The sequence below is a fragment of the Zonotrichia leucophrys genome, chromosome 3, assembly GCF_028769735.1.
Source record: "Zonotrichia leucophrys gambelii isolate GWCS_2022_RI chromosome 3, RI_Zleu_2.0, whole genome shotgun sequence".
Taxonomy (NCBI): domain Eukaryota; kingdom Metazoa; phylum Chordata; class Aves; order Passeriformes; family Passerellidae; genus Zonotrichia; species Zonotrichia leucophrys.
This window is the reverse complement of record NC_088172.1, coordinates 82,094,401-82,117,530: the sequence shown is the minus strand read 5'-3', so window position 1 is coordinate 82,117,530 and position 23,130 is coordinate 82,094,401. Positions and strand designations below refer to the sequence as shown.

The 23,130-nt window shown below is 35.8% G+C and overlaps 1 protein-coding gene across 4 annotated transcripts in view; it reads left to right on the top strand.

Moving 5' to 3' along the window:
* The window catches only part of MTA3 (metastasis associated 1 family member 3), a 141,654-nt gene that overhangs the window by 20,433 nt on the left and 98,091 nt on the right, over window positions 1–23,130 (top strand). For all 4 annotated transcript variants that reach the window (XM_064708993.1, XM_064708996.1, XM_064708995.1 and 1 more), the window contains exons 4-6: window positions 2,722–2,848; window positions 15,740–15,803; window positions 16,827–16,944. In XM_064708993.1, the coding sequence (XP_064565063.1) occupies window positions 2,722–2,848; window positions 15,740–15,803; window positions 16,827–16,944 (309 nt within the window). The remainder of the gene's footprint in view (window positions 1–2,721; window positions 2,849–15,739; window positions 15,804–16,826; window positions 16,945–23,130) is intronic.

Below are 23,130 nucleotides of genomic sequence, written 5' to 3'. Positions count from 1 at the left end.
CTTTATGCTATCCAGTTTCCTTTCCTGGTACAGGTTTGTATAATTGCTGGGACAAATTATCACTTGTTTTACTAAATCCTACTGTGAACATTGGTTTTATATTTTAATGCTGAAGCAGGAAATGGTAACATTTTCCTTATGGTAAATTGTGTTGAGTGGATGGAACTATTCTGTGTCTGGTCATGGTGTGTTCTACTTATCACCTAGCTTGTCAGATCATCCTGTGTAAAACATCTGTTTTATTTCTAAAAATACAACAGAAGAATTTGTGTTGTTTCATATTTAGGTTCAGAGTGTTTTAAGAGATGGGTCTAAGACATTTGGTTTCAGCTTCAGGCTATTGGATCAAAATTTTCATGGCTTATATAAGATGAGTGAAATAAATTTGCTTGAAGGTGGTGGGTTTTCTTCTTAATTTTTTAAATTTAAATTCTTACTTGAGGAAGATACTGAGATGAGCATAGGTGTCTTAAGCCATTTTAAACTCTGGAATATTATCTCTGGCTTCCTGCAGCAACTTTAAAATGGCCCATATTGTCCTGTGTTTTATGCCTTATCTGCAGTCAGGTGTTTTTGATATGTTGACCAAACTTGTGTTTGGATGCCTGAATTACTTTGGAAAAAAGCCCCAAACCCAAGGTAACTGGAAGAAGTATTAATGCTTGAACCTGACAATCAAAATGAGGCTTGTAATGGTTGCTTACTGTAATAAACAGTTGTAGAAATTAATTGCTGGAAATATTAGTGTGGTATAACCCCAACTAGCAATAAAACACCACACAGCTGTTGGCTCACTACCCCAGGTGGGATAAGAATTGGAATTAACAAACACAGCAAAGAATTAAATCCGTGCTTCCCATGGGTAGGCAGGTGTTCATCCATCCCCAGGACAGCCAGGGTCTGTTACACACAACAGTGACTTGGGAAAGCAAAACATCACCAGTCCAAATGTCCCCCTTTCCCTCTTCTGTGCCCACCTTTATATGCTGGTCCTGATGCCATGTGGTATCCCCTGGGTCAGCTGTCCTGGTTGTGTCCCCTCCCAGCTCCTTGTGCCTCCCCAGCCTCCTCGTTTATGGGGCGAGGAGCAGAAATGGCCTCGGCTCTGGGTAAGCTCTGCTCAACACTAACAAAAACATCCCCGTGTTATCAACAAATCCAAACACAGCCCTGTACCAGCCACTCTGAAAAAAATTACCCTATCCCAGACAAAACCAGCAAATCCATAAACTTTTTAACATGAATTTCTATTTTTAATTAACTATTTACCTAATTAAAAAATGCTTCACCTTGGCATAGATTTAAGATTTATTTATTTTCAGTATTATAGATGCCAAAATAATTCTGAATTGAGTTATAGTTTGACTTGGACCTGTACATATGCCTGGTGAGGCTGTGGGTTGTCAAGTGAGATGGATGAAATTCTTGTTTTCATTTTTGTTTTCTTGCTGTCTTTCTCCACAAAACATGCCAAAACAGGGAAGGGGATGGGGGTGTCTACAGCAACATAGACTTAAAGTGGAATTGGGTTTGAAGAAGTTGGTTATACCAGGGTATGTTGTTACATCACTTTTATGAAAAGAACTATTAGAAGTGAAATGAACTACACACAGGCATGATTAAAAAAAGTAGTAGTGTTGCATTTGGAGAGAACTGTGGTTGCTATGAGGATGCAGGCAGGCTTCAATTTGAAATAGTCTTTGTAGGTTGGTTGTAAAAATGGTTATTATTAGTAGAGAGGGTGAGGTCCTCTGTTGTAGGTAGTTACATGAAATACTATCTCATGCTGAGGTTCTGTTGTTGATTTTGTGAGAAACATTTTGTAAACTACACTTGACTTTGCAGATGATGGATAATTTATCAGGTAGAAAGTTACCAAATCTTAAAGAAGTTTTTAAAGGGTCTGTATTTTTGCATCCATTATTCAGAGAGACTTTTTGCCCTTTTTGGGAAGCTGGAGGAAGTACAGATTCAAGTTCCACATATCCCAAAAATCCACTAGGAAGGCAGATTTAAGCCATCAGCATCCCAGGGTAGGTCTTTTGGAGAGCCTGCCATTGTGTGACATGTTAGCAAGCACTGGGAGCATTGCCCTTCAATTCTATATGTGACTCTTTCTAGTGTCTGCTTTTATTTGTTCCTGTCTTGCTTAAAAGAGAAACAACTTTAAATCTTATTTAAATATGCCAATTCACTGCATTTGTTGTCAGTATGGAAGGTGGTTAGCATAGTGGAAGGCATTAGACTTTTTCAGTTTCATAGACTGATTTTGCGGTCTTGGACTTCAATTATCTTTAGTAAATTTCAGTTCATAGAAAGTGTGCTTTTCTCTGGGACTTCTGTAAAAGTTTTAGTACTGGTAATATTGGCAAGAGAAAGTCAAGCCCAAAACTGGTCAGCAAGCAAGAGAAAAAAAAACAGAGGAAAGAAGATGAAAAAAGAATGAGTAATGTTGACAGGATTGTTCTTAAACAGTGTGAAAGACATCAATGCGTAGTACAGAGGAAAGGAGCATGATTTTTTAAAGGGTTGAAGTAGAAGTGTATAATTCAAAATACTTAACATTCTGTCAAGTTACATAAACTGTAGTCTTGTTAAACTCATCTTTTCTTTGAAATACTAAAGGAGGTTGCTAAGGGGTGGGGGGGGATGTCAAATGAAATGGCTGCAATGATGTTATGCAACACAGTTAATTTCGACCTACGCTCTGCTTCTCTGCAGAAGAAGTTGAAGAAGAGTCTGAAACTACAATTGAGGTTGATTTGACTGATAAACAGAAACATCAGTTGAAGCACAGAGAGCTTTTCCTTTCTCGCCAGTATGAGTCCCTACCAGCAACGCATATCAGGTAAGAAGTAGTAAATACAATTTATCTGGGTGGATTGCCTGCCCATAGCCCATCTGCTGGACTGCTACAGCCTTGCAAAAAGGTGTCACTGATCTTAGCTGAGTTGGGCCAGGTTATCCCATGAACTGCTTTGGAAGCACCTTTGTTTTTTCCTTCTGTTGCTTGATGTTTGAGCCTTAGAAGGGACAAGAATGTCAGACCTCTAGCTTGCCAATTGATAGCATGGGTTGATACTTCAGTGGAAAGTCAGTCTTATGTTTTGAAGAGCTAATTTTTTAGTTATTCTGCTGGCCAAAGGAAGCTTGACCATTTTGTCTGGTCTGGAAAACAGCAGATGGGTTTGGAATGGAGGCAGTGACTCGTTGGTCAGATCTGCAGTTTAGGGCTGCATGCATGTAAAATTAAAATTACCCCATCTTCACTAAATGTGAAGAAGTCATGACTGAATTTGTCTAAATGTTACAGAAGCATTTCAAGTGTTGTTTTAAATTGCCTTTAATGCTAATGTAGGAAGAGACTTGCTAAAGCTCAAAAAGTGTTTGTCAACTTCTTTCTGTAAATGATGTAGGTGCTCACATCAGCTTCTATTTAGCAGTCAGAAAACCTTTCTTTTGTGTTGGAATGAGGAGATGATGAATCTAGAAATGGAAAAGAAATAGCACAGTGATGGGGGGAGTCTTAGTGTGAAAAAATGCATTCTTACATTGCATTCTTAAGGAGTTTTCATTTTCTTATTACATCTATCTTCCCCCAGCTATTTCAGACCATTAGTGTCTAGAAGCTGCCAAAAAAAGAGGTACATATTGTCCAATAGGAGAAGCACATTGTATGTTTATATTTATTTTCTGTCTTATTGGCAAATCACAAAATCATGGAATATTCTGTGTTGAAATGGACCCACAAATATCACTGAGTCCAGCTCCTGGTCCGGCACAGCACCATCTCCAAGAATCCCACCATGTGCCTGAGAGCATTGTCCAAATGCTTTTTGAAGTCTGTCAGGCCTGGTGCTGTGAGCACTGCCCTGGGGAGCCTGCTCAAGTGCCCAGCCATCCTCTGTGTAAAAACCTTTTTCTAACATCCAACCTAAACTTCTCTTGACACAATTCAGGCCATTCCTTTGGGTCCTGTCACTGGACACCACAGGGATGAGAGGTTGCTTATCTCTTCTTGCTGACAACACAAAAACTGGAAGTTGGAAATTTTTGTATTAATTTCTTGTACTTTATTCAGCTCCTTCTTCTGACTTTGAGAAAGTCATTTAACTGTCAATTTTCTGCTGCTCCAACTATAGCATGGAGATAATAATCCTGTGCAGTTTCTTTTACTTACTTTGACATTTAGATATTGAAATAAGGTATTCTCCTTGCAGAGGGAAGATTACATAGAAGAAGTATTGTAAATGTCTTCTCACCTCACAATTCAGGGAGCAAATACAATAGAGGTTCTCCAGTACATAGTTCACAAAGAAGGCAGAAAAACACGTGAATTCATCGTACATGCCACACAGCACAGCAGGCAAAAGCAGAGTGATGACTTGCATCTACTTTTCAGAACAGATGAATGTTGTAGGACTGTGCTGTCACGTGTTACTAAGACCTTTAGCAGACAAATTCTGGAACAAGCTTGATGTTTCAATGTTTTAAAACTGTTTTAAAAAGAAACAAAGCAAATACACTATAAGGTATTCCTGGTGTTCCTTACTTAGGTCTTTAACTTACCTGTGTTCACGTTCTGTGATTCTCAGTAGTTTTTTTAACTTTTAATAATTAGCTGATCCTCTACAGAGGATAGAAATATTGAGGAAGTGGCACTCCTCTAGCTTTCTTCCATCAGTACTCCAGAATACTCAAGGATGCAGATATCACAGCTTCTCTGTGTGTCTGTTTTGGTGTTTGATGTCTGTTATGATTTTTTTTTTCCCTGCCATCTATTTTGCATTTCACTTATTGAAACTTTGTCTACTACCTTGTGTCCTATCACTACTTCTCTGAAAGGAGCTTGGTGCCATCTTAGCTATCTATCTTTGCATTAGCTAATTGGACAAAGCAGCAGAATTTCTCCCTTTAGTTGTCATACCTTAAGACTGAACAAATCTAATTTAATATCAGCTGCAGACATGTTGAAAGTGTATTTTTTCCCAGGGTCAGCAACTGGGGGATACCCCCAGTAACCAGCTGCCTGCTGGACTTTGTATCACTCACCACAACTTTTCCAGTCTGGTGGTTTTTTCCAAGCTTATTGTCTTCTTGTCTAGTCCATATGTTTCCAATCCTCTTGAAGGACACTGCAGGCCTTGCTGAAGTCAGGTTCAATGACATTCTCTGCTGTCACTGGCCTACCAAGTCAGTTGCCTCCATATAGAAAGCTAGGGGATATTTGTGCAATCAAAGCCAGGGCAGCTCCATGATGTTGGCCTTTGCTCTAAGCACTTAGAGTTTTAGCCCTTAGGAGAAATTGGATTTACAGGAGTAAATGGTACAGTGGTATAGAGTGGAGATAGGAGGTTGGAAATCAGTTCTCTCCAGAGTAACAGCACAAAAACTCAACCCCTCTGGAAGGAAAAGGAGAAAATTCAAGTTGATTTTAAGAGAATGGAGGAGGTTTTTGACAGCTACAGATCTTGGGCTTTTCCTGACATCTTCAACCAAGAAAAGTATATGAGACTAACTGTGTTTTTGTTGAAATTGAAGGAATAGAAGAATTTTACCTAGTATGTTTGTATTTAGTATAAATAAAACATTTATGTATAAGATTTTATTGCTTTTGTTTTGTCTTTCTTCTTTTCTTAAGTTTACCCTTTTTTCAAACTGAAGGGTAGAGGAAATTACTGCTACTGTCACTAAGGTTGATTTTGTTGTAGTTCACAATTCCAAATACAGTGATATCTCATTTATACACCTGTTGCTGTTACTTTATAGTTGAAGCTCCAGAGTAACTACCTTGCAGTAATTTATTGGGTTAGAGTTCTTTGATGTGCATGCCGAATTCTGGAGCTTTTTGATCTCAACTCTGGGTTTTGAATAATTCTGTTGTAATCAGTTTGCTTTTGTATTAGTGAAATAGTGTTTTATCCCGCATTCTGATTTTTTTTGTTACATATACATTATATGTAACTGTTTTGATATGTAATTTGCTTTGTTAGAAATGCTGAGGTTTTTTTAGACTTCATTTTGTTGCCCCTTTAAATTAGTTGTCACTATGCCATTTCAGGGAGCAGCAAAAGTTTTGGCATAAAAAAACCCCTGGAGAGCCAGATTTAGAAAATAATTAGAAGTGGGTAGTGTAGTAATTAAGTGTGGCAATGGTTCATTGTGGACAGGGCTCTTGCAGTGGAATGTGTATAGAAGGTGGAATTACCTGGCTTGCTCTGGAGTCATGGTGTGTGGCACAGAGCAAGCTCACGTTTCAGTCTGGGGATCAAAGACAAGGCTGGTTACCTTCCTGCCTACTTGTCAGGTTACAAGTGAAATTATTGCCTCCTCTGTCTGCTCATATGTGTGCAGGCAGTAACACCCCTCCAGTGGATTATCTCCTTCCTGCCTAATCCCTGCGTGCTGCAGATGCAGTTTTGCCAGGCTCTGTAATCCCAGTGTCCTTGTCACAGCTGTCCTGCCCGCCGGACTCTCTGTGCCGCTCTCCTTCATTCATGTCGCACAGGGAGTGCCCCCAGGGTCGGTGCAGGTGGCTCCTCTGAGCAGCCCAGAGAGGCTTGAGCATTACCAAATAGAGCATTTTGGAAAGGCATGAAAAGTTACGGGGTGAAGAATGCTGAAAGGTGTCACAAAATTGAAATTATCTGCCGGTGTTGCAGAATTCACCATAAAGCTTAGCATGTGTTAAAAGTGGATTCTTGTATAAAAATCTGCTGGTGGTTATCTTGTTGGAGATGCATTTGGTATGAGCTTTGAGCTTTAAATTTATTTTTTCGTTCTTAAGCTCTCAAGTGTTAATAGATATTAAACATGTTTAGATTGTTGTAAAAAATGCATTGTTGTCTAAGTTAATTTGTAATTGCTCTATAGTTAAATATTTCTTATGAACGGTATAGAAGAATTTATTTATACATCAAGGTTCATCTTACCATTTCAATATCTTTGCTTATATCTTGTTTGCTTATTTGGTGTTCCAGTCTTGGGATTGGGGAGTTTTTATGTAGGTGATGATGATTATATTTTAAGTGTTTGGAAAGTATAAATAAGCCAGGCATTCTCAGATGTCATAATAAAAGAAGGTGGAAATCTTTTGGGATGCTTTATACAGCAATAAAAACCTCCACTCCCTTCAGGAAAAAAAAAAGAAAATAATATTATTTTTCTTGCATTTTAATTTACATATGTAGGATATCGGTACGTTATATAGATGTTTGTTATGATGGGGTTTGTTCAAACAACTGCAGTAAATTTACACCCTAATCTTTAATGGGGAGTGTTTATTCAATCTGCAATTGGATAAACTAAGTGTTTATTAGGTTTTTTAGAGGATTCTATTTGTTGCTTGACATAAACAGCAAATTCAAGTTTTGTATGCACCTATGGAAGACAAACATTCTGAGCATTGATTCTAAGATATTGTTGCACATCCTTTATTTTAAAAACTGACAAACAAAAGGCAAAATCAAGAAAAGAGCCCTCAAAAGTATCCTAAGGTGGTAATGGCTTGGTTTATTACTTCTGTTCCAGCACAGAAAGGTTTTCATGAGCCTTTCAAAAACCGTGATTGCGTAAGATAGTTTTATTAAAAGCTGATTAATATGACTGGGGAGAATGTGCCTGTGCATATGTGATGTTAAAGAGCATCCAAACAGTCAGATCATGAGAAGACTTCTTCAATTTTTATTAAGCAATTTGTACTGTCTGGATATTTTTACATGTAAATGTACAAAAAAAGTGCGCTTAAACTTCTGAAGTACCAGTCTATAAGGATCTTGGTTTCCCTCTTTTGACATTATTCTGAACATTAATGGAATTCAGAACACTGCATGAATTTTTTTTTCAGTTTGGTGTTTTGTTAAATTTTAATTGTTTGGTTTTTTTGTTATTTTGGTGGGGGGTTTTTTTGGTTTTTAAATAGTACCCTTGCTCTTGGGTAGACTAAAGAAACTTTGATTGGTACCACTTTGTAGACGTGGAATAAAAAGTAGCTTAAGAACATGAAGTTTATATGAATATGTCATGCTTACAAACTGTAACCTTGTGGTGCTCTTTAGATGTGTTATAAATGACTCAGTTGTTTCAAGTATCAATATTAGTAAGTCCTGATGAGGTCATGCAGAAGAAAGAACAGCAAAAAAGAAAGTTGTGTGATACAACTAAGGTGTAGAGAAATCCTTTTTTTCTGAATGTGGGATTCCTTAACTCAAAACACAACGAATGCTCTGAAGCTCAAGACGGATGTGGCAGGTCATTTTATAGTGTTACTTCTCAAAACAGGGACCTTTATCATTTAGTGGTATTACCTTGGGATTTCTAGTTTTTGCATTCCTGGCAAACTAGAAGTTTCTGCATATAGGGTGTGTGAGTATATATACAAATTTTACCTACTTTTTAAAAGCTTACAATGATCCTTATAAGCCTGATTATTTTCTGGCCTAATCAGACAGGATAAGGTGTGAATTTGTTTTGCATAGGCATGTGCTTACCTAATCATTTAGATTGCTCCAAATAAACTCATTCCAGATGGGAAGAATACCTTGCTTAACAAAGGGACTTTTGAAACATGTCTGACTATTCTCTTCTTTTTTTCTTTTCCAGTAAAATTTGAATTATTGTTACCTTAATTAAAATAAAAATTCAGTTCAGGACAGAATCCTGTTTTCATATGTGGTCAATAACCAGTACCAGAAACAGTGTAAGAAAAGGTGTATTTATCAGTGGAAAACTGTAACATGAATATCTGAAAATCAGTACATATTTCTCTGTAGTGACATAATTACCAAGTAGGAGCCTTTCATAAGATGCAAAACTTTTATTTTCAGTTGCTTGGAGTGATGTGTGTTGCTTCTGAGCTGGGCAGCTTGTAATGGGCTTGATGATTTTAACGGTGTTCTCCAACCTAAATGGTTTAATCAATGTATGGAAAATCATTCCTAACCAGCTTCCTGTGGTTTTGTTCAGTTCATGTGCATCACTGCTGCTGTGCTAAAAGGCAACAATTCTTTTACATTTTAGCATGAATTAATCCCTAGAGAGAAAATATCAATCACTTGAGTTTGCAACAGTGCAGTTTACAGAAAGTACATCTACAGTTATGCTTGTTTAGAGATATCAAAATATGTAGTTTTACGGTGGCCACGTTTAGAAAATATTTACCTTTTATTACTTTTAAATCCATGTCAGTTGGGCACGATTGCTTCGGGAGACTGTCTGTAAATCCTACCAATTTGGAGTGCACAAAATTAGTACTCCAGCTCAAATTAAAATTAAAACTCTGAAGTTTTTGACTAAAAGCCACATGCAGTATCAAAATCCTGAGCCATCCATCCATATGATCTATGCACATGTTTAAATGCCAGGCATTTACTAGTACATTTAGATGTGCATATATTAGTTTGCTGTGCATTCTGTTTTTGATTTTATTTGATCAAGTGTGTGTTAATCAGATAATACCAAATTTATTGATTTATCTTTTGGCCACAGATACACAATCTTGTATTCTTTGGAAGGTTGGTATTACTTTGTCAGAGGCACAGATCCCAGTAGTAGTCACCGATCAAATTTTTGTTTAGGTTTTCTTCCTCGTGTTTGAGATGGCTCTATAAATGGACAGAGACAGACTCGAGCCAATTAATTATAAATCAATTCAATACAGATGTTTTTTGTCAATTCTAGATAATGATTGAATATTTTAAAAGTCTGATTGTAGTTAGGGATCTATTACAAGTTTAAATCACCATGATGATTTTTGTTTGTTTTTAGTGTTATGCAGTAGCTTGCTCCCCAGTTATTCTCTTTGCAGTCTTGGGAACTTGAAATTTGCTATAAAGACATTGGTATGAGTCTGTCAGCACATTCTGTGCCCCTTAAATCGTGCTTCAAAGTAAAATGCACAAGTACTCTTAGTACTGGCTTGCTGTGACTGGGGAATCAATTTCATGTAATTAATAGAAGCTCTTTGGACTCTGCAGTTCCCCCTCTGTGGTTTGGTGATCAGCATTGCAGTGTAGGCTGCTGGTAAGGGATCAAGACTTGGCTCAAAGTGGGTGTTTGATTGGAAATCTTCAGAACACTTTCTCATTTAAGACAGTTCAGAGAAAAAAGTGTTGTTATTTCAGGTAGCTCTCTCCTCCTTAATTCACTGTCTTTTCTCCCCTTTTTCTCCCTTTATGCTGGATGTGGGAAAGATCTCTCTGGAGTTCTATTCCTGCACCTGCTCCTTTCTATCCCTCTTCATTATGTACCTTCATTGGAGTTTAATCTTTGATTGCCATTGAAGTAACAGCATATGTTAAAATCAAATCAAATGTTTCTCACCAGCATAATATTTCCTAATATTCTTTCTTATTTTATTCTCAGACTGTCTAGCTAGTGACTCATGCTTCTGTGTTCCAAATGTCTACTGAGACAGTAACATTTCTTGATGCAGATCATCAAGATACAATTGGTATATATCTGTACAAAATTATCCAACATAATTCTGTTGTTTTCTGGAGGGCAATTGATAATTGTTATTTCTAAGTCTCTGGGGTTGTGCCTGCACATGTGTTTTTTTTTTTCTTGAGGTTGTATCTGAATAAGCAATGCATATAAAGTTTCATTGACTTGGTGGGAACCCAGAGCAATGAGTTCTGGGAATTCTTGCACTGCATTGTCACCCAGGCTACATCTTCATTCCAACAGGAGATTTTGTTGGCATGGTACTGAAGCCATGAAGGTGCCTTTTCCTGTCTTATCATTCATACTAGTTAAAAGGCAGCAGGTATTTTGTTTCTTGTGATTTCTTTCTGTAATTTTTTTTTTTTATTTTGCATACCTTCTCTTCCAAAAAATCTCTATTTTTAAAAGTTTGTGTCTCATGGGCTGTCTTACTCATCTGGTGAAAACATGAAGAAATAGCCTGCAAGAGCAGCAGAACTGGAACTGTAGAAGCTTCCCTTGGTATATAAGTTAAGGCTGAAATGATGAGGCAGTTGCTGTTGATTTTGATTAATTTTGATAGTTGTAAAATATAAGTGTTTGCATCAGCTTTTTAAAATTTTCATAAAGGTTTTAATCTATATTTTTGATTACTTTAAGAAAAAGCTCATTAAAGAGCAATTGCCTAGCAGTGCAAACAAGAAGGCATTTCTTTCGATCTTTTGGGCAATTTGATGTTTTGTTGTAGGTTGTTTAACCAGACTTTATTGAGATCTTTTGATAACATTGTCTGGTATAATAAGCTTGGTACAACTTTTTTTATTGCAACTTAAACTCTTGAGCTTGTTGTCATCATATTTTGTCTTCATTGTACTAGATAACTAAGGTCAGTCTTATCCTTCTCTCATCTAAATACTGATTGTTGTCACATTGTTGTCTGAAGTAAGTTCCTATATGGTATTCATTCCTCTCTTGGGTCTCACTGAAACATGGCATGTTTTTACCTTTAGTTTTTGAGATCTCTTAGGTCTTACCTCTGCTTACTGTCTGTGAAATCTGTCCTTCAGGGCTGGTATGGTAACTGACATCTCACACAGAGTGTTGATTTTCATGAGCTCCATATTGACTTGTCCAAGACAGTCTGACCTATGAGTGCCTCACAAAAAACCTGTCACTTATTTCTTAGAATTTAATTCTCCTTTTCTTTGTTCCACAGTAAACAGCCTCCCACCCATCCCAGAAGAAATAGTTCCATAAAACAAGGGTGGTGGGGAGGGGGAGCAAATCCTTATGTTCCCCTCAGTGAGACTTCTATCTACCATGATAACTGGTATTTCTTGCCATTTCCTTATAATCCTCATCAGTGTCTCTGTGCTTTGAGGTTTTCACTGTCAATGGTTAGAGTTTTAGTTTTGGGACTGTATGGTTCTGGATTTCTGCTAGGGCTGTTGTAGAAATCCTTTCCTACAAAATCATTAAGGCACTTTAGAACTAAAATTTTTTGGTTTTTGGTTTTTTTTTTTTTTCTGGAGAAAGTGTGAATCTCATTTCTGTATTGTAACAGAAGGGCTTCCCTGAGGTATGGAAGTAGGCCATAGGTGTGGAAAAATAGCTTGTCAGCCATCCCTTAGCAGAGGGGTGTAAATGATCAGAAATTGTCCACTCACTGGTAAAGTCACCTGGAACATACAGGAAAAAAATTACAAGCAGACAAAACAAATGAGAGTGAAGGAAGGTGTAGCATGTGAAAAGAGCTTTCACATGATTAATGCTTTAAAGAAGAAAGTTATGAGTTGTGGCTCTGGTTATCAGGACAGGAGAAGAAGCTGAATCCTAAGTGGTTTATATGATAGAAGCTGGCAATAACATGAGCATATATTTACAGGCAAGTTTTATTGTCTCCTTTTACTGCAAGACCTCTAAATTACTTTTTGTTGCTGGCTGATTTAATTATATAATAAGATTTGTTGGCATTCTTGTCAGCTCGATGGAACAACCCTTTATTTGTGACCAGTTTAAATATGAAGTAAGTCTAAGAGCAGAAAGGATTCTGAAGGCACAACTTAATCTCATCAAAATCAAGTTTAAATGAAGACATAAAAGCTAACTTACTTTTTTTGGTTACTGTTATTTGTGCATTGCTGAGGTTGTTTAAACTTTCCCTCAACACTCCTACAAGATAAATTTTGCCTAATTCTGTAGGATGTAAAAACCAATTTTTTGAATATTTTTAATTTGAGAAGAAGGTCAAAATCAGACATTTGGAGACATAAGATCAATCATCGTAATATTGAGACCTTCTGATCCTGTTAAGTAATAATTCACCTTGATGATGCCAGTTAAGCCAGGAACGCTACTTGTTGGAGAAATACAGCTTAAATCAGGGAATCAGAGTTACATAATAGGAGGAAGGTTTCATATATGGAAAAATAGTAGATAACTCTTTGTTTATGTATTTTTTTAAAACTGGGCAATTCCTTGTAATTTTTAGCCGAGTTCAGTTTAATGATGCATTTTAGGCAGGAGACTCCAACAGAACAATGAATGTGTGACATTCATTGAGTAAATAATACTCAAAATGTAAAGACAGCAGGATTTCTGAAAGAATAGAGTATAATTTTATTTTGGTGTGTAACTGATTTTATAATCTGCTAAATGCAGCATACTCATACATACCGATTTATTTTTGTAGGTAGCTAGCTCCCCCTTTCTTTGTCTAGTTTGGAAGAGTCAGACTGTGTGCTGTTATATTGATTTTTTTATTTGATATAGCTCTATATTTCTCAATTATCCTAATTTAAAAACATTAAGGAATAAAGCTCCAGAACACTGTAAGGAGGAAAATATTTTTAAATCCAAAGAAACTAAGGGTTCTCAGATACATCCCTTAAAAAACTAACTCCCAAGTTGCCTTGTAATGTGGTTTAAATGACATTAATTTTTTCTCCAGGGTGTTTGATTATTAGTATTGAAGAATGGGTGAAAAGTGCAGTGGAGAATATTAAGGTGCATATTACTACAAATCAATATTCACTTAAGTTCTTACCTTAGCATCCATGATTGAGGCGTGCCCAGTGTTCATGCTGCAATGAGCTAGATGCTCAGTTCAGTCCGGTAGAGTTCTTGCGACTATACAGAGCAGCTTTTACTCTGATGGGAGAGGAGAGGTTATATAATTAGTAGGCCTTTTTCAATTTGGTAAGATTCTAAATCACTTTTGTTAGGTATTTCAGGTTTCTAGATTACAGTAATGGGTAACTGAAATATAGAAAATTAAAAGTAGAAAGGTTTCTGTAATTCATCTGTTTTCAAACATGAGTTTTGTTGTTTTTTATTTTAGTGTCTACTGTAGTTCCAGTGCTGTCTACATTAAGACACAAGTCCATGCAAGAGGTCATATATGCATTTAAAATGTTACCTCTGTGTGACTCCAGCCATTAGATGGTTCGAGTGCTGTATGAAGAAATTTAGCATCAAATAGCAACTCACTCACTTAGAAGACATGCTGCGGGGACTAATCTTGGATCTTGATGAAATAAAATGAATTTTTTAGCGGACCAGCAATCAACGAGGATGTTGGTCAATAAAATACTTTTGCAGTCACCATGGCAGTGGAGCAATGAATGCCTCTGTGGTAATTGAAGTTAAATAAGGGCAGGCTCTAATGGAGAGAGGGGCCACACTGGAGCTGTATGGAATAGAACCAGACTGGAAAGGTGAACTCCTGGTTAGCTCTTTACACTAAAAAACAAAATAAAATATTAAAATAAAGTTGGAAAACTGACTTCATGCTATAACACAATTAATTTTTGGAAGTGAACACTTGGGAATTATCAAGGCTGAAAGCTTAAACCTTCAAAGAAGGACATGATCGGGTGTCTGGAAGGTTTCCCACTTCTCTGCTGCAGGAGAATTTTCCTCACTTGTTGTGTATTTTGGTCAGATTTTCTTCCTCTTCTTCCCGTTTTTCCTGGATGGTGTGGTTCTCCTGACAGATATGACAATGAGGAGAAATTCAGGACAGTAACTTGTGGCTTACCCCCCTTTCCCAGGATGTGCAGTGGCAATGAATAAGACATTAGCTGGGTATGTTCACTTAATGATCACCTATTAGCAATTGGCTTCTAATGCCTCTGGTTGAGCTTAGAGTCAGCTCTCCTTGACAGAATAACTTTACAATACTCATTTTGGTGTTATCTTAAAATCAAGAAGGTCTCTGCAAACGAGTTTCTCTATTTGTGTTCTGGTCTGTTCCTTGAGGGTAGATGGGAGGTGGGTGTTCTGGGCATATTTCCTGTAGCTGGATGTATAAGGCCACACGAACTTCCTGGCAAATACCAACTAAACTTAGTAAAACTTTGGTGCGTGAAATACAAGGTGCTATGTGTAAGGGGTAATAAATATATCTTCATATATATGTGTGTATATATATATATATATACACACACACATACATATATGTGTATCTATAAAATGGTAGTTCAGTTGTAAATTATACCATAAAAATGCGAGTTTGCGAGTTGCTAGCAAGGTGATTCAGCACACTTAACATTTTTCATCCATATCCATAAGTGCTTCTTTAAAATATTATTTTTTGAAAATAATTCTGTAGGTTGCTTGTGGAGAAGTTGGAGATAGAGAAATTTGAGGCAAGACAATGCTGGGGGAGACGGGATGAGAAGGGGAGGAGGGTGTTGGTTTCCCAGTCCCATTGCATTGACTGCTTATGTTACAGTGGGCAGGTCTGTACCACTACTAGGCAACAGGAGCCTGCACAGAAATGTGGTCGTCAGCATTTTAATGTGGGCAGAGAAGAAACTAATAGAATTCCATGATTCATTATTAAAAATGCTTCCATTCAAAAGAGAAAAGTGCTTTGTTTTTACAGCCTGAAGAGTAAAGCCTTATATTCTTTCCAGTTTGAAGGGTTTTTTTTCAAATTATACACTGAACTTACTGGAGATAAATCACTTGGAGGTGATGTTTCTATAATCCAGGCCTTTCGGTTAATTGTGTGTGCATTTATTGTTTGCCATTGTACCTCTTCTCTTCTTTTGCCTTTCCATTACTGAAATTATTTCCCAGTTTGATGGAATTCCAATGTATTTGAATGCTTGGTTCAGTACAGCCATTTGTTTTGTTGCTTTTATATGAATTTTAGTATTAATAAAGTATTGCAATATTAATTTTTAAATATTTTCATGTTTTTCTATTTTTGGTGTGGAAGTTTAAAATATATCTAGATTGTTCTCTTGTAAGTAACTACTTGAAATTTGAACTTTTTACAAAGTTGCTATTCTTGCTTATGTTTGTGTAGGGGAAAATGCAGCGTTGCACTTCTGAATGAGACAGAATCTGTGCTGTCATACCTGGAGAAAGAGGTAATTGTGATTTCTGTTCAAGTAAATATTAGGATAAGTTTATTTTTCTTTCTGTATTTTTAACAAATGGGCAAACAATACTTTGAAAATCACACCTTGGATGATATGTTAAAAAAATTATGTTGTTCACAACACTGATTTAAACAATATTATTTGATAAAAATTTAATTGACACACTGAAATGATAGGTTTATTATGAATCTGTTTGTATTTAGAAAACTAACTTGAAATAATTAATATGGTATGTTACAGTTGAAAATATAGAGATGTTTTCCTGTAGCAGATACTGAAGGAGGAAATCACATGGTGCTTTTTTTTTCTCCTTATTTTTTTCCTTTTATCGTATGGAAAGTATCTCCTCGTCACCCTCTGGAAGATACTGAGGATACTTAGCTTTACCAGAGAGGAAGAAAATTCCCCAAGAATTTGAAAGATTGCAAAATACCTTTAAAATAAACATATTTTTCTTTGGAGTGTCTTAATATAACATCAGGAAGACAATGTTTTCTAACTGAAATTAGCATGTCTTTATTTTGAAATTTCTACACCAAACCACTGATAATCAGTAAAAATATTTTAAAAAGCAGGACTTGGCCTATACTTATGTTACTATACCACATTTGCCAATGCAGTTTTAGTGCCTGAGAAGGGTTTACAAAGAGTGTTTTATTTATTTTGAGATTAATTTATAATGGAAAGTCAGTATGGTTGAGATACCTGTGAGTGCAAACTTGTTAAATTCAGTAAGCATTTAACATCAGTTCTCTTCAAATCCATTGATATATTTTTATATATGGATCTTTTCATTATTGCTCTGTTCTGAAGTAAGTCCTAACAATGAGAGAAGTCTTCATTATCCTTTTAAAAGCGTTCATCAAACATCTGTATTATATAGAATGAAGATTTATGTACCAAACCTGTGTTCTGTCAAATATGCCAATTTCCAAATGGAAGGTGTTACAAATTTGCAAACCTAATTTTAAAAATTATTATACTGTTGCAAACATGTCTCCTTTTTTTTAGGATACCTTTTTTTATTCACTGGTGTATGATCCATCATTGAAAACACTTTTAGCAGACAAGGGAGAAATCAGAGTGGGGCCTAGATATCAAGCAGATGTGCCAGACATGCTTGTGGAAGGTAAATACTTGATCTCTGAGTAATGAAAAAAATAAAAGTTGCCTTATTGCTCATGCTGACTTTCTGAGCTAAGCTAATGCACAGAGGCAGACCAAGTAAGATGGTAGGTCTGAGAAAATTTATGAACACCAGTAGATTTTATGGAGAAAGAAAGGATGCTTGAATAGCTGTTGAAAATATGCTAATTTCCAGTCTGTGCATAGGCATTTTATATTTGTTTATGTAATTATATGCTCTGGTTAGTTATTTAATATAGGCTGCATTGAGAAAAGATTTTAAGGACCAACCCATCTGTTAAATATTGACGCTGTAGTAAAACAAGTGGAAAAGATATTTCTTCTTTCCCTTTTAAAGCAGACAATGCATAGAGAAATCAGGTATTTGTGTCTTATTTCAAAATATTGCCTTTTTTAAAGCATCTTGTCTCTTTTGTAGCAGGATTGAAACAACTCTTTCTTGCCTTGGCATAGCTTTAAAATCACTGATGTTTTTTAAATTTCATATTATTTATTTATAACCTAACACAACTACATATGCCTCTTTTGCAACATAGAACTATTATTTTAAATAAAATTTCAAGTAAAATAATTATTTATGATTTGTATCATATTTAAGAAGCATGAGTAACTGTGTCTTGTCATGTTTACAAGCATATTTGCTAATTAAATTTTAAAAAAAGAAAAATGTTTCTTTGGAAGTATCTAGATTTAGATACTGTTTTTAAGAGTCATGGTATTTCTTCTTTAAAAAGAAAGGATTATGTGAGAAGAACATGACTTGCAGTAAGTCCAAGGAGTTCTGAATGCCCCAAATAGATATATTTGTAACCTTAAATGTTATATTTTCTATTCATCATAATCTACTTTATTTTTGCTGCTGTACTTTTACTTGAACAAACCTCCCTATTATTTCTAATTTCTACAGACCTTATTTAATAAATGTATGAAACAAGAATAATTTGATTTCTAGCAAGTGGCTGATTATTTTACAATGAATGCTATTTAACAGATCACCTGCATTGTTATTCTGACTTTTCATTTAATAACCAAAAATACACTATAGGAAGTCACTTCAGGTTTGTTTATAAAATGTACAGACTTGTTTCAGAACAGGTTTATGAATAGATTATGATCCACTGCTATTCTTGCTGAAAAATGTACCTGCCATAGGGAAAAAATAGTCCTGTAGATGTTCATATGCTCAGGAGCAAAGCTTGCCAGAGGGCCCATGTGAAAATGGCTGTCTCCATGTGTGTGAGAGGCAACTGGGAAGTTCTGATCTGATTCCCAAGTACCTGGTTGAACTGTAGGGTTTTTAGGATAAGCTAGGGTTGTCTGCCAGCCAGGAAGTATTTTTCTACTGAATTCTTCTTACTTAAGTTTCTAAAGGCAGAGGTTAATTATGAAATAGTGAATATTAAATACAAAGGAAATTTTTTCCTGTTCAAATTTTACTTATTTGATTTTTTCTGAAGTTAAAATCCATATTCATTTAAACTGAAGTTACCAAGTTCTTCTAGAGCTTAATGTTTTGAGTTAAGTCCTTGGTGTAGTTTAAATGAGTAGATAATCTCTCTTGTACATCATGAAAATAGGATTTCATTGTGTGTTACTGTCTTCTTTTCCTCACACCCCACTAACCCCCAAAATGCAATAAGTGGTGCAGTCTTCTGGCTGCCTTCAGTAGGAAATGATAAATCCATCAGAGAGAGAAGCACGAGGCTGCCCACAAACCAAGGATCTGTTGGTACATGGAGCACTTGAGCAGTTGGGTTGGATTAAGCTGCACCTATTTCAAGTGGCTGGTGGGAAAAAGAGCTCAGTTTTGGGAAGATCAACATATCTAAATTATGTTAGTTTGGACTGATTTTATTCTAAATGTTTCCATAGCCCTCTGATCTAGGAGTAAAAAGAGATTCAGCTGTTGCTGTATCTTTATATAAGCTGACAGCCTGGAAGTTAATCCATTTGCTGTCAAGCCTTTTCTTTCATAAAAACAAATCTAAACAATGTTTAAAATAACTAGATTAGAAAAGTTATATTTGGAAACTATGGGATTCTGTAAAGATTTTTTGTCTTTATGTACATTTTTCAGCCTGTAATGATAAAAGTGGCTAGTGATCTCTATCTCCAAATTGTTATGTTCTAATGGGTAACTCTTTAGAAGTGTAGAACTGTCACCTGAACTTAAAAGAGAGAGTTTAGGTAACATCTTCTCAGTTGAGAAAAGTCAGAGTTTATATCGTCTAGTAATAGTATTCTTAGATTATATCAAATAAAAAGCATTTCTGAATTTGTTCACACATAAAACTTGTTCTTTAAGCTAAAGGAAGAATACTTCTTTGAAGGTGGTTGGTAGGCATATTTTATATTCACAGAAAATCCCCCAAACAAACAAAAAGATAAACAAATCCAAGATTCACACACCATCAGTTGTTTTATTTTCAAAGTTACTGGCATATAAATCCAATTCAAATGACTAAAGACGGTTTAGATTAGCTTTCAGAAGACCAGTCACAACATGGCTGAAAAGTAAAAAGAAATTCTACAAACATGAAATTAATTAGTTGTAAATCCAGTGATGAATTCTAGTAGATTAAAAATTCAAATTGCTTGTACTTTCTCCATATAGTGATAACTTATGTTTTATCTAAATAGACTATGGTGTGTTTGTTTTGATTTTTTTATGCCTATTGGACAACTATGTGTGATTTTTGTAGGAATAGATTTTTTTCCTTGCATTAATGATGCCATTTTTGCATCCTTGAGTAAAATGTACTGCAAACCCAGGTGATTAGGTCCAACTTTGGATAATGCAGCATACCTGCTTATCCCTGCCCCAGAGGTATATTGGATAAATTTATATTGGTCTTTAATTTTTGAAACAAAAGAGCATTTACTTTCAAAAGACTGAAAGATTTATTAAAATCAAGATGCTTGATAAAGTCTTCCAGATTCAGCTGTTGTCTGTTTTTCCACTTTAGGATATGTTAAATCATAAATCCTTTCACAATTGCAGTAAACAAATGTAAACAATGTTTAAATTTGGTTGAAAATGCATAAGCCTTGTAAATCCATGCCACTTTTGTTTGTAATGATGTAGCTAAATAATTTAGATCACACATTTAGTGAAGACTGTAACTTTGGAGAAAGACCAGAGCAGATTTCTTTCCACAGTTTCTTCTGACTTTTGTTGACACCATTCTTGGGAGTAAAACTTGAGAGTAAAAGTTGCCAGATTTGAATGATTTTATGGTTGTGTGAAGTCTTTTGTCCCCCCAGTGCCAAGTGTTACAGTCTGTCTATACTCTAGTTTGGAGATTTTGAGTCTTTTTAGTTGCTTTAAATATACTGATAGAGAGGAGAGGGTTCTACAGCATTGACTGAAATTCTGCTAGCAGGGTACTGAAGAATGCCCTTTATTTGTTTGAAAAACACATTCTCCGGTGCCCTATCCTGTGGATGTAGAAGCTTGTTTCACATCTCTTTCCAGTGTGGGGTGACATTCTTCTCCTGTGTGCAGAGCAAGAATAAAAAGGTTTATCTCTGAGAATCAAGAGCATGAATTTGGGCAAGGAGTGTCTTGTTTCTGTGGAGCATCCCTGCTCCTCAGTACAGGAGGGAGGTGTCTGGTTCTCTGCATGTGACGGCCAGAAGCTGCTGTATAGTGCACTCACCTACAGTATTTGATCAACAACCTGTAAAATCTGTGACTAGTAACTTCAATAAGCAAAGCTACAAGCAGAACAAAACCCTATACAGTGTTGGTAGAGGCAACATTACTATTATTGTTGTTACTTGGTTACAAGGCACACTTTTATAAGTTGTTCTGAATATGATCAAATTGTTGTCACCTTTAACTAGCAAATTTTAGTCATGTTTTGTGTACAGGGAGATTACACCCAGGCAAACTGGTTTAGATTCTTGGTAGACTTTTATATAACATTGAATCTTGTCTCACAGCTTTAAAATCCAAATGTTTTTAAAATTCTGGCATTTCAACCAGTGTCTCATGCAGTGCAATAACTGATGCAATGACAGTTTGTTTTACATGGTTGGCTAAAAAAGCAGAGAATGAGAGAGAAAAAGTGCTAGCATGGCATTAGGGATAGAGTTTATATGAAGTAGGATAATGCTTAAGAATGGGAGAAATGGGAAATTTTTTTGCTCTGTCAGAGTGCTTCTAATGCATTGTTTTTCCTGTCACATGCCTGTGCTGCTTTTTCTGCCTCATGCATGCCCTCATAGGCCTAACTGCAGCTGTCACACATTTAAATGGATTTACACAAAATAAAATGCATGACAGCTTAGCTAAACAAACACAATTGAAGTCATGTTGCAAATAAGGAAGCCAATTGTTTACAGTAACCTCATTGGCCAAATCAGTAATTTCTTAAGTAATGCTTACTGTCATTCATTCATGGTGTTGAGAATCAAGTGGAAAGGCTGCAACCAAGTTAAAAAAAAAGGTCTTCTCTCTGTCAAATCTCTGTTAAAACTTACAAAGCAAAGGATATTTTCTAAACAAATCTAACAAAAAATTTTATCATGACTGCATTATAAGCATGATATGTAAGTCTTGTGAAACTGTCTGCAGTAATTCTCTGACAAAAAATATCCCAACCAAACAATTGTATTTTTGAGAAAATTATTACAATTTGGAATAAGTTTCCTATGTTTTTTTCAAAAAAGTGATTTATCAAAATAAATTTTCTGATGTTGTATTTGATTTTGTTTACCAGGATGTGGTAGAACAGTGTGGTGCTAGGCAATGTAAGATGTTTAAGTGTTGAAATCAGGATTTTCAAAAAAACAGCCCAGCAGTGAGGAAGGACCATGTGAATCAGACCATCAGCTCTTTCTCCCTGCAGAAATCTTGTCACTTGGGGTTTGCTAGTTTTCTTAAAATTTGTTTAAAGCCTATTAGAAATCCAGTAGGCTGTCATCTTGAGCTTCCTCATGAACCTCTATGATCCTTTTTTAGTACTTCAGGATTTGTCTTTATAAAAAGCCTGTTGACCACTGTGTCTTGGTTGCAGTTTTGATTGATTTGGCTAGCATGGCTGTGAGCCTTGACTGTGCTTAGTTGCCCACATTTTTCTTTAGCTCCCATTCCCTCCTTCGTACTCTAGGTATAACACAACTTGGTTTGAGCTCATGTATCTCTATTGGTAGCTGTTGTATTCCTGAGATCCTGTAGAAATCTGGAAAAGATTCTAGGCCAAACTCAAGGAGCTCGTTGCTGTATGTAGTGTATAATTGTTCTCCATAAGTATAGGAAATTTATTTGGGAATGAAGGGGCTGAGAGAAGCAGCTCTGTGGTCAAGTCCTGTGGTGCTGGCAGGCAGGGAGGGGGTGTCAGCCAGCACTGGGGTCTGGTGTTCCCCTGGGCAGCATCCCCAGCCAGCCACATGCATAGTTATCTGAGCAGGGGAAGTGTTAATTTTTAACAGGTTTTTTTTTATAATGGTGGGACGTTTAGTTAAATAAACAGATTATTTAACTATGAATTTTTTTATTTTATTTTGAGTTTGGTTATTTTTTAGTAATTGTTATATGCCAATCCACCACTAAGTGTGGGTTTTTTGTTTGGTATGTGTGGTCTGGTTTTTTTGTTTGTTTTTTGGGCGTTTTGGGGTTTTTTTTGTTTCTTTTTTTGTTTGTTTGTTTGGTTTTGGGTTTTTTTTTTGTTTTCTTTGTTGAGGTTTGGATTAAATGTATGAGATGGTACTTTTGTTTGGAATTAGTTTATATGTTTATAGTTTTTATTTCTATTGTAGTCTTATAATTGTGAGTTATATAGTGTTTTATTAATAAATTATAAAATGGAGTTGTACTTCTCTTTTTATAAGGTTTTTTTAAGGATAAATTGTTTAATTAAGAGGACATACTTAAATTATTTTTAATTTAAAACTGTTTGTGACTTGTAATGTGGATTTTTAAAATTATACAATAGTACTTAAGCTCATGAAGACAGTAAAAAAGGTAAAGGAGGATTAGCTTCTGCTTTAAAACTTCTATCTTGTTTTATATAGATTACTATATTTTAAAACTTTAAACTCTTTTTTTACTATGTGATGTTAGACACTTCTATTCAAACTACACACTCATAATCTCAGTTTTATCATTCAATTTTGGAAACTTTCTCTATGGTTTAAGGCTAAATGTAGTGTTTTCTTGGGGGTC